General features: G+C 37.4%; 1 protein-coding gene across 4 annotated transcripts; it reads left to right on the top strand.

The window, feature by feature from the left end:
* Positions 1-6,410: 6,410 nt before the first annotated feature.
* On the top strand, positions 6,411-8,329 carry LOC129775928 (uncharacterized). 4 transcript variants are annotated; one of them, XM_055781205.1, is made up of 3 exons: positions 6,411-6,663; positions 7,155-7,296; positions 7,387-8,329. In XM_055781205.1, the coding sequence occupies exons 1-3, from the start codon at positions 6,604-6,606 to the stop codon at positions 8,319-8,321; spliced, it is 1,137 nt and encodes a 378-aa protein (XP_055637180.1). In that variant the 5' UTR covers positions 6,411-6,603; the 3' UTR covers positions 8,322-8,329. The 4 variants fall into 4 exon arrangements, with proteins under 4 accessions (XP_055637180.1, XP_055637184.1, XP_055637183.1 ...); XM_055781209.1 differs by lacking the exon at positions 6,411-6,663 and adding an exon at positions 6,740-6,895; XM_055781208.1 differs by lacking the exon at positions 6,411-6,663 and adding an exon at positions 6,740-6,916.
* Positions 8,330-11,764: the final 3,435 nt, after the last annotated feature.

Raw genomic sequence — 11,764 nt, 5'->3', positions numbered from 1 at the left:
AGGAGAAGAAAGTTATTTTGACGGTATTTATTGATTTGAAAAGGGCCTTCGAGACAGTAGACCGGTGTAAATTGATAAAACTACTTTCCAGTTATGATGTAACTGGACCTGTATTGACGTGGTTTGAAAGCTACTTAAGCGGGCGAACACAAATCACTATTTATAGGGACAGTAAATCATCGGCGGGATCAGTGAATCTGGGTGTGCCTCAAGGAAGTGTTCTGGGGCCGTTACTTTTCTTGCTTTATATCAATGACATCAAACAGGTGTTAAATGACAGCGACGTGAATTTGTTCGCTGACGACACAGCGATATTTGTTGTGGCAGATACATTGCAAGACTGTTACAGAAAAATGAATCTTGAACTACAAAACTTAGATGACTGGTTAAAATGGAAAAAATTGAAATTAAATATAAGTAAAACGAAATACATGGTAGTGTCGACACGCAGTCTTGATAGTGGCAATCTAAGTATAAGTATAGATGGGCAACCCGTAGAAAGAGTATCATCAATCAAATATCTTGGCGTTATTCTAGACGAAACGCTGCTTTTTGAAGAGAACATTAATTATACTATAAAGAAGGCAGCTCAAAAATATGGAGTGCTTTGTAGAATAAATCGTTTCTTGACTTTTGAAAGCAAAATAACGATCTACAAAGCGCTGATCGCTCCACATTTTGATTATTGTGCATCTGTACTATTTCTTGCAAATAAGAGACAGATGCAAAGAATACAAATGTTGCAAAACAAGGCTATGCGCCTGATATTGAGATGTGATCGACGAACTCCAAGGAGATTCATGCTAGAATACCTACAATGGATGTCAGTCAGTCAGCGTATTAAATATTGCACGCTCACGTTTATATACAAAATGACTAATAATATGACGCCGAATTACCTACGAAACACTATAATGTATGGAAGAGACATGCATCGATATAATACAAGACAAGCAAGCGACCTCAGAACCATGAACTTCCGAATGTCGTGTACCCAAAATTAATTTTTTTATAAGGGATATCGACTGTATAATACCTTACCCAATGAGGCAAAGACAGCAACAAGCCTTCGAATGTTTCGTAGTATATGTAAAGAGTTTTTGAAGCATGATTTAAATTTTTGACCTGGTGTGTAATCAATGTTAGTATGTAAGATGACGAAGCTATAACGGATTAATTTTTTTTTGTGCTTTTGTCTTTTTTATCATTAGTCTATGATGATGGTGGTATTTTATTTGTTTGTACTCGTTTTTAATTTATTTATTTTTTTTATACATTTCGAGTAGTCTACAACAGTTTGAGCATCGTGCACGTGAAACGGCATAGAGAAGCTTAACATTGAGCATTGGCTAAAAAAATGGTTCTGTTTTTAAGAAAATCATATTCTGAGGGATTGAAAGTGGAAATTGCGAACAAGCTAGGGATAGCTCAACCGGAATTCTTGTAAATTTTTCTTTTTTACAGATGATTGACGAGATCTTTCTGTGTTGTTGTGACAGATGAGATTATACCCCAGTTTGAATGAAGGGCCTGAAGTATCGGCTGGAATTAGGCTTAGGTTTGCTCAGCTGTCTGGTCTCGAAAACGATTAACAGATCGTTGTCGGGTATCCAGTAAAGCGGGATTTCCTTTGAAAATTCAAAGCTGGTATGGATATAGGTATTAGGTTCGATTCCTGATCGGTCAAGGGTCTTCCCGGATTGGAAATTTTCTTGACATGCCTTGGAATATCTAGCGTTCATATAATGCCTTTACTTGCTCTTTCGAGTGACAATCTATGTATATGCTCTTAACTAATATACTGGTTTTGTTTGTATTATAAAAGAAATCCATATATATATATATATAGTTATCAAAGAAAATTCGTCCAGCTCAAATCGTTGTAGGAAAATAAAGTGGGACCGTCATCATTATTACATAATGAATAGAGTACTGTTTTAGGTGTAGGTGCATGTGTGTGTTTTTTTTATCTTTAGACTATGATGATGATGGTATGTTGTTTTTATTATTTTTTTTTCTTCAATTTTTAATAATTTTAGTTATTAGATTAGTTTAAAAATAATTGTGAAGTCTACAAGAGTTTGAGCATCGCGCGCGTGAACCGGCATAGTAAAATTTGAAATTGAACATTGGCAAAAGTGATTTTTTTCTTTGTTTTTGTTTTGTTTAATAAGATCGATCCATTCCAAGGGATTGAAAGTGGAAACTGAAAAGAAGCTAGGGATAGCTCAACCGGAATACTTGTAAATTTATCCTTTTGACAGATGATTGACGAGATCTTTCTGTGTTGTGGCAGATCTCATTGCAGATTCAGATTGACGCGATTATACCCCAGGTTGAATGAAGGGCCTGAAGTATCGGCTGGAATTAGGCTTAGGTTTGCTCAGCTGTCTGGTCTCGAAAACGATTAACAGATCGTTGTCGGGTATCCAGTAAAGCGGGATTTCCTTTGTAAATTCAAGGCTGGTACTGACATAGGTATTAGGTTCAATTCCTGATCGGTCAAGGGTCTTCCCGGGTTGGAAATTCTCTTGACATGCCTTGGGAGAGTTACTGGGCCGGAAGTGTCGGCTAGAATTAGGCTCGGGGTTGCTCAGCTGTCTGGACTCGAAAGCGATCGCATTAGTAGATCGTTCTCGGGAATCTAGTAAAGCGGGAAATCCCTTGTAAATTCATGGCTAATGCTGATATAGGCCTTGGGTTCGATTCCCGATCGGTCAAGTGTCTTCCCGGATTGGAAATTCTCTTGACATGCCATGGAATATTTAGAGTTTAGATAATGCCCTTACTTGTTCTTTTGATAAACAATCTATGCCAGTGGTACAACCGGACCGTTTTTTGTTTTTAACTAGCTTACTGGTTGATTTGATATTACAAAGAAACTCCTCCATATAATTATCCACAAGATAACTCGTCCAGCTCAAACCTATGTAGGGGAAAGAGGTGGGACCATCATCATTTACTAAAAAATGTCAAAGGCACCAACGAAGCCTTTATGATGACGGAAAACAAACAATGTCAACTGCTTGGAAAAAGGCTGAATATTTGTCTCAGCAGATATTCATTACTAATACCCTAGCGCAAATATTTCCCTCCCGCTATCTCCCCTCCTTGTCGCCATGTTCGGATCAACATGTTCACCCGCAACCAGGGTTGCCAATAATATTTTTCAAAAAACTGGAAGATCTTAAAAAAACTGGAAGAAAACTGGATCCCGTGAAATCGTTTTACTTTAAGAAGTTCGGCTTTGATTTATCTAAAATCATTTTTATACTCATTCGAATGTCCGAGAAATAGTATTCCATTCAAAGCGTATAGTAGATCGTAATATAGCGAAATAAACCATGAATTAACCATTCGAGTAGATCAAAATAACGTTTTCCACCACTCGAACATTACTGTGAAACAACATTTGAGGATCTTTTCCTCTTAAACATTTAAAAAGTATGGTTTTATTTGGATAAAACTTAAAAAATCTCGTATTTTTTTGCTCGACAATGAGATTAATTGACGTACACGGTTTCTGGTTCAAAGACATTGTAGTACGTTGCTGCTTGGTAAGGCACCCCACGCACTGTGCGCTAACTGTATTGATTTTCGGATGTGTAAGCAGGAGAAAAAAATGCATAACTTTGGATCGATCCAGTTTAAACTGGAACATTGGCAACGCTGCCCGCAACAGCGCAATACGTTCAAACGCACGCACGTACACACACAAAAATATCCATATATCGATGGCTTGAAGCAATTACATATGCACACACTTATCTCCGTATTGCGCTCTTCTTAACAGAAGCCCTTTTTGTTAATATTGCCGGTCTAGATCAGCTTAGCTGTCATCCTTCGTGGAGAGAGTCATGCGAAACCAAATCACAGACAAAATTCCAGAACATTTATTTTCCTGGTGAGCTGACGATAGCCTAGTTTGATGATTTCCCACACAATTGTGTAGCTCAAAACCCTAATGCAATGGCGTCAATTTGATGCAATTATTGCAATGCTAGAGGCATCAGCGAGTCAGTAATTTGGTCGCGTCCACAGCTCAATCCGAAACTAAGACACGTGAGACTTTAAACTTCTTTAGTACATTCGTCTCTAACCTTCAAAAACTTTACTTTTTCCTCGTATTACTCCTCCACTCCTCACCGTCCAGCTCGCCCAGCAATGATGTTGTTCAGTCGGTGTCCTCACGAAAAATGAAAGTTTGCCAGCGAGATCCATTGTTTATACTCTAGGCAAATATTCCCCTTCGTTCTTTTTCGTTTCCTTTGTTCACAGAGACTTTAAGTTTTCTGATTTCCCCTTCGTTGCTCGTCCATAAGTTGCTCGTTATTGACAGCTCTGTTCGGGACAAGCACACAAATGGACAGAACAAATGTATGGGAAAATGGAAACACTGATAATTTTCATGAATTTTAACCATTTACACACCATGGGATTGTAATGTATAGCATATCAAACAAATCTTAGGGAAATTCCGATTCATTTGGTATGTAAATCGCCAAAATCCGTTCGCGGCAAAAATAGTGATTAACGTTAACTTAATTTCATAAAAACGTGACCTGTTTTCTGATTTGACACCCTCAATGAAAGACGTAGTTCCACGTCAAAAAGATAGGCGATTTAAGACCCTGTGGACCCTGTCACGCGTCATGAGTTGTCATGAGAAGTTTAAGCTCAATCGCTTCCGACCTTTTAGAGTTTTTGAACCATACACAAACGAACAGAGCATTTATATATATATGAAACCATATATATATATATATATATATATATATATATATATATATATATATATATATATATATATATATATATATATATATATATATATATATATATATATATATATATATATATATATATATATATATATATATATATATATATATATATATATACAAATACATATATAAGAAAAATAAATAAATTTAAAAATATTTTGAATCACAATTTTAGTACACGATTTTGTCAAACATGCGTGTCCATCGCTTAAAACACATATTTAATACGGAATAGTCCATATTAAACCATATGAAAAATCATTGTTTTCGTATCTCCCTATTTTACTCGAAATATTTTCTATTTTTAATATCGTAACAGCATTCCTTGGAGTGGAATGTATATTGTGTCCAGCATTCACCTCAATCGGAAGTTGTACAACAAGGTATTGACGAAGTACGAAAAATGCATGCTGATGGATGAAGAAACTATAATACCACTGCCAGAGGAGATGTCCCCAGCAAATTTAAATACGTATTACCTGATAAATTTACCAGGAAGTTCTTGATTTGATTTTTGCAGGATTTGCAGCTCTTGACAGAAAACTAAGGCTCTTGTTACAAGCAAGACAATGGACTTGGAAATGTATGAGGAAGAGTGCCTGCAGAAACGTCTCCTTCCGAGAAGGTTTATTAGGGCTCACAAAGGTCCGGCGAAGTTTTGGTCAGATTTGGCGAGCTACCACTACAGTCGTGCTACAGAGGTACAGTGACAATGGGGTCGATTGCATTGTAAAAAAAAAACCCAATCCTCTTAATTTCCCCCAACTCTAACAAATCGAAAAATATTAGGCAATTGTCTAGCGGAAATTGAAGAAGGTGCCAAAGTGACTCGAGGTGCTGCAGGCATAAAGAGATCGTGGAATAAAATGACCACTGAGGTTGACTAACAGAGAGTCCAAAATTTGACGAACGGTATCTGAAGAAAAGTGCGAAAATTTATAAAAACTGTAACGAAATAATTTCAATATTTCAAATGTTCTTTCTCAAAAAGGCTCGATTAAAAAAGTGTGAAATTCAAAATGGTCTTATATTATTTGAACTGCCAATATATTGGAAAAGGGGATTGACAATCTTCGTTGCATTTTTTCCTTCGCAACCCAATAATAAATTTATCAACGCACAGCCCAAATTGTTAAAAAAATGTTGTTGAAGATTTTTTGCGTAAATTTCTTTAAAAAAACAATTTCGATATACAGTGGAACCTCGATTATCCTCGAGCGGATTATCCGCGAAAGCGAGTTCCATAGTATTATTATAGAGCTTCCCGAAATTTGTCAGTAAGAGGTGGCCACTTGCTATTTTGTTTTGGTTATGGCTTTCATATTATCTGACCACTGGTGTACACGACCTTACAGATGGAGAGTTGAATGATTTCTGTATTAATAAAACATAGTTTTCATGCTGAAATATCTTCATTTCGTGTTTGCACCTTATTTTTAGTCCTTTATCGCGTTATCCGCGATTTTCGTTATGCGCGGTAGCCTAGCCAGACTATTTCGCGGATATTCGGGGTTCTACTGTAGTTGAAAGAGAGGTACCCTAAATCCAAGTCGTTCTCCTTCGGCAGAAGTGACGTTGCCTGGCCTGTAAATACTTTTAATGATTTACCGGTGTAGGGTTAAGTATTACATGTGCCTTCCTTATTCACAAAGCAATAGATATAATAAAGCCTAGCCCATTCTGCATAACGGGTAGCAATATTTATTTTCACACTCCGTTTGAAAACAATCAACCTTCGGCGGTGGAGTAAAAACATGGCTGTACGCCTCCGGTTTCAAAATATCGCATTGTGGGACAGTTTTAAGCCACGATTTGAATCATGCAGTTACTTCAGCACCGAATCATTATCACAGCAACAACGTTGCTAACATTTTTTATGGTGAGTGTTTTCTTATCACATCTTATCACGAAACAAGAGAAAGAAATGCTGCACTCAAGCATTAGGAGTTCAAGGAAATATAACTAGCAGCATAGTTGGAGGTCAAAAAAGTGATTACGTATCTCGTGAAGAATTGCAATAGAAAGCAGACCAAGCAGGTTTTGAGTTTTTGTGGCATATGTTCTAGAATGTTTAAAAATGTGAATCATCGAATTGAATCACCCGCAAGAATGTAAGATAGATAATCTCATCGGTAATGTAATCGTTGCCCTGGAATATTTCATTATGAACGAGCATGGAAAAGTAAACAAAAAACCACTGAACTTTCATCTCTCGTGTTTGCAAACATTGTCAACCGGTTGCATCAGAAAGTAAACACAAACATGCTCCGTCAGCTCAAGTGAGGCATTTCACTGTCATAATAAATTCTAACTTCCTTGTACTTTCTTCCTCATGAAACTGTTTACCAAACCAAATATCTTTTAATACAGAATCAGATCATTAGATGCGAGCCGAGATTCATCGATATCGGTCTTGGAAACGAGGAGATAATGACGCCCATCCACGAGGATGACCAGATCGTATTAAAAAAACATGTAATCGATGAACAAGGGTCAGTGGAAAATAACGAAGGTATCAGTATATAAATGCATTACATCGTATTATTCAATTTTAAATTGGTTCGGCCAATATAAACTACGAACAGAATCTATTTGCTTCCAGAGAATGAGGTAATTTCTGTTCGACTGTTAAATAGTTTCCAATTGACACCATTTTCTTCAATATCGACCGAAGTACAAAATATTTTGTACGAGAACGTTCAAGAAACGCCAGAAAATAATACAGCACAAAAACCTATTAATGAATGGAACATCACCATGGTTCCATATGATAGAATAAAAACAACGATGACTCCAAGCTCAAATAATACGAGTCCGAAAGTAGTACAAAGCATCACCGACGATTCACTCGAACATGATTGGGTTTATTCTCGGCTAGAAATTCCAGAGTCGACTGAAGAGCCGAATAAATCATTCACAACAACAGATGCTAAAACTTGGGACACATCTGAGAGACAAATATCAAAAAGCACTACTGCTCTAGTGAACACCAGCACGGTACGGAACTCACATCCTCCAGAGATTGTTGTGGCATCTAGAAAACGAACGGCGCGGAATAAAAATTCATATCACTCGTGGCAGTCCGACCTAAATAATATCAATCTTGAAGATCTGGACTATTCGGAAGTACTCGACGAAATAATGCAGAGTGAGCTATCCTCCAGCAGTTCTGGCGCTGAGAGTGAAGAGCAATCCGATGAGTATACGGATCAGCCATCCGAAGAACAACATAACTCGATCGGCAACTGTAGATGTGCTGAAAAGAATCGACCAACGAAAGTGACCAAATGTGACCATCCTAGATCACCCCAACATATCTTTCGACGTAGACTTCACAACAGGCACGATGGCCAAGTTGTAGATGACTCATCATCGCCTAATCTAAGCATTGAGCATACGGAACGAATGCAAAGTGCTTTTGAACGATTCATGGGCCTGGTAACAATAATGTCTCATGTCGATAGCTTTATTCAAAAGAAAGCCAAGCAGTCGATAAGACGACTAGCACGACTCTATGAAAGTAATGAACATATTTGAAACTGTAATAAACATGATAAATTTTCTAAAATAGTATTTTTTTCTTCTTACAACCGTGTTAATATTTATGGTTCGCTCATAATTTGAGATTATTAAGAATTTATAATATATCACTTTATCACCATCAGCATGCATTTATATAGCATAACAAAAATAATTTCATATTGGGAACAGTGCCGAAAATATTCACGTTCACGACACTCAATGAAATGAATGAAAAAGTGCCTGAATGCAGGCTTTCCGAAATTCGTTCATGCTGTTTTCGTTCAATACACCAGACAAAGTTCACGCGTCTCGACTCATGTGTTATACTCATTATAACAGATATGGTGTTGAGCATCAACAGAAGAGAATTCATGCGACACTGGGAAAAAGCTAATTCTTTCATTCGTGAATAAATTTTGATAATTTGTGGCACTGATTGGGAATAACTCATTGTTTTAAAAACCATTCTCCTTTATGGTATGCTTTTTCTACATTCCGCGTGCGACTCCTATGAAGTATGGTTCTTGAATACATGAACGACTTCTTCTTCCGATGGAAATCGTTGTCCGAGTTAGCCATTTCTCAACGCCATCTGTCGAGTGGTGATTGACTTAAGTGTTGAGAAGCTCTCTTAACTATTTGTTGCACAGACAGCGGTGATTGGTGACATTTCGTTCAGTGGAAGACAATACACATACAGTAAAACCCCTATTATCCACTAAAGTCCTTATTAATCATACAGAATTTTGCGAAATATGTCAGTGAGTGGTAGACTCTTGCCCTTTCGTTTTGGTCATGGCTTCCACATTATCCGACTATTGGTATACACGACCTTACAGATGAATAATTTAATGATTTCTGTATTGATAAAACATAGTTTTCATGCCGAAATATCGTTTATACTTCATTTTCAGCCCTTCATTGCGTTATCCGCGATTTTTTGTTATCCGAAGTGACCTTTCTAGATTATTTCGCGGATAATCGGGGTTCAACTGTATATGATAACGTAACAGTAGTTTTTAATCATTGGCCAGGAAGTTTTATAAACATCAAATAGTTGATATTAAATATGAAATATAAAAACAGAAAGTGGGTTATATCTATGGTATAACCGCAATGGTGACGTAGGACTATCGTTGATTCAGTGATCCTTTGTTTGAAGTTGAATCTGAATCCATTCTGAATGAATGAATAAATGAATATTTGGGGGACTTGCGTTAGACTTGCGTTGCGTGAGAGCGTTACGTTGGAGGTACAAGGTTTTATGCATCCAATATTGGATACGAAAATATCCTACTGATGGGGAAGAATAATCTTCAGAAGCTATCCTGTTAATTGCGATTGATTAAAAAATCACAAAACCAAATGTATTTGGTCACAGTGTTACATGGATAGAAAACATTCAAATAAACTCTTTCACATGAATGTAATTTTAAATTCCCAGAGGAACTGGCAGATTATTTTCAGTAACGATTAGATATTTCCACATTTTCCTCGATAATGGAAGCCCACCAGTGGTTTATGTTAACTCGATAACCATCTGTTAATAGCACTTAATTGAAACATATTTGGTCACAGTGTTACATGAATAGAAAACATTCAAATAAACTCTTTCACATGAATGTATTTTTAAATTCCCAGAGGAACTGGCAGATTATTTTCAGTAACGATTAGATATTTCCACATTTTCCTCGATAATGGAAGCCCACCAGTGGTTTATGTTAACTCGATAACCATCTGTTAATAGCACTTAATTGAAACATATTTGGTCACAGTGTTACATGAATAGAAAACATTCAAATAAACTCTTTCACATGAATGTATTTTAAATTCCCAGAGGAACTGGCAGATTATTTTCAATAACGATTAGATATTTCCACATTTTCCTCGATACTGGAAGCCCACCAGTGGTTAATGCTAATTCGAAAACCACCTGTTAATAGCACTTGATTGAAAAATATTTGGTCACAGTGTTGCATGGATAGAAAACATCAAAATAAACTCTTTCACATGAATGTACTTTGAAATTCCCAGAGGAACTGGCAGATTATTTTCCGGATCTTTCTCGATGCTGAATGGCATCCAAACGGAAAGAATTCCGTGCGTGTATGTGTGTGTGTAGCGGTTGCTTCGATGGTCACCTTCTCTTCTCCTGAAGGATCGGCTTCTCTGTGCTCCCTCACAGTTTCAAACAAACTGCTCGCGTTTCAGGGCAGATCTCGATCCTTCGTCGTCCAGCATCCTCAGCAACGATGTTGTCTTGTCGATGTCCTCACGAAAAATGAATGCGTCTCACCACCAGAATATCGCTTAAGTATGCTTTTTGTGCGTGATTGAATAGAGAGAAGGCGTGGTTTACGATGGCAATTTGGAAGGCAAACTAGAGGGGAATGAACTCTCTGAGCTCGGAACTTTCGGCGACTGAGCAATAATCGATTGCGGGCGCATACAATATTGGATACGGAAATATCCTACTGATGGGGAAGAATAATCTTCAGAAGCTATCCTGTTAATTGCGATTGGATGAAAAATCACAAAACCAAATGTATTTGGTCACAGTGTTACATGGATAGAAAACATTAAAATAAACTCTTTCACATGAATGTATTTTTAAATTCCCAGAGGAACTGGCAGATTATTTTCAGTAACGATTAGATATTTCCACATTTTCCTCGATACTGGAAGCCCACCAGTGGTTTATGCTAACTCGATAACCACCTGTTAATAGCACTTGATTGAAACATATTTGGTCACAGTGTTACATGGATAGAAAACATTCAAATAAACTCTTTCACATGAATGTATTTTTAAATTTCTAGAGGAACTGGCAGATTATTTTCAGTAACGATTAGATATTTCCACATTTTCCTCGATACTGGAAGCCCACCAGTGGTTTATGCTAACTCGATAACCATCTGTTAATAGCACTTGATTGAAACATATTTGGTCACAGTATTACATGGATAGAAAACATTCAAATAAACTCTTTCACATGAATGTATTTTTAAATTCCCAGAGGAACTGGCAGATTATTTTCCGGATCTTTCTCGATGCTGAATGGCATCCAAACGGAAAGAATTCCGCGCGTGTATGTGTGTGTGTGTGTGTGTGTGTGTGTGTAGCGGCTGCTTCGAGATCTTCCCGGGGAACCGTTTGTGGCATCACTCTCCTCCTGATGGATTCATGTCTGGCCTAAGGTGCACAAACAGGCTCTTGGTGACACCGTTCATCAGCGCTTTCATGACAAACGAAGAGCTTCACCACTGTGAGGTGCGTGGAAGAAAGATCAAATGCACAATACCCTACCCCTCGCAGCTGACAGTATAACAGTGATGTTGGTGTTATATCATAGCAGCAGTAGTAGCATACCTTTCCACTAAGCCACGCTTAATATTTCCTCTCTGTATCGGGTGATTTCACTGTAGGATTATACAAACAGCATTGAGGAACCCGTGCAG

Source organism: Toxorhynchites rutilus, chromosome 3, assembly GCF_029784135.1.
Source record: "Toxorhynchites rutilus septentrionalis strain SRP chromosome 3, ASM2978413v1, whole genome shotgun sequence".
In the NCBI taxonomy this organism is placed as follows: domain Eukaryota; kingdom Metazoa; phylum Arthropoda; class Insecta; order Diptera; family Culicidae; genus Toxorhynchites; species Toxorhynchites rutilus.
Note: the sequence above shows the minus strand (reverse complement) of the source record. Positions and strands in the feature narration are given on the sequence as shown.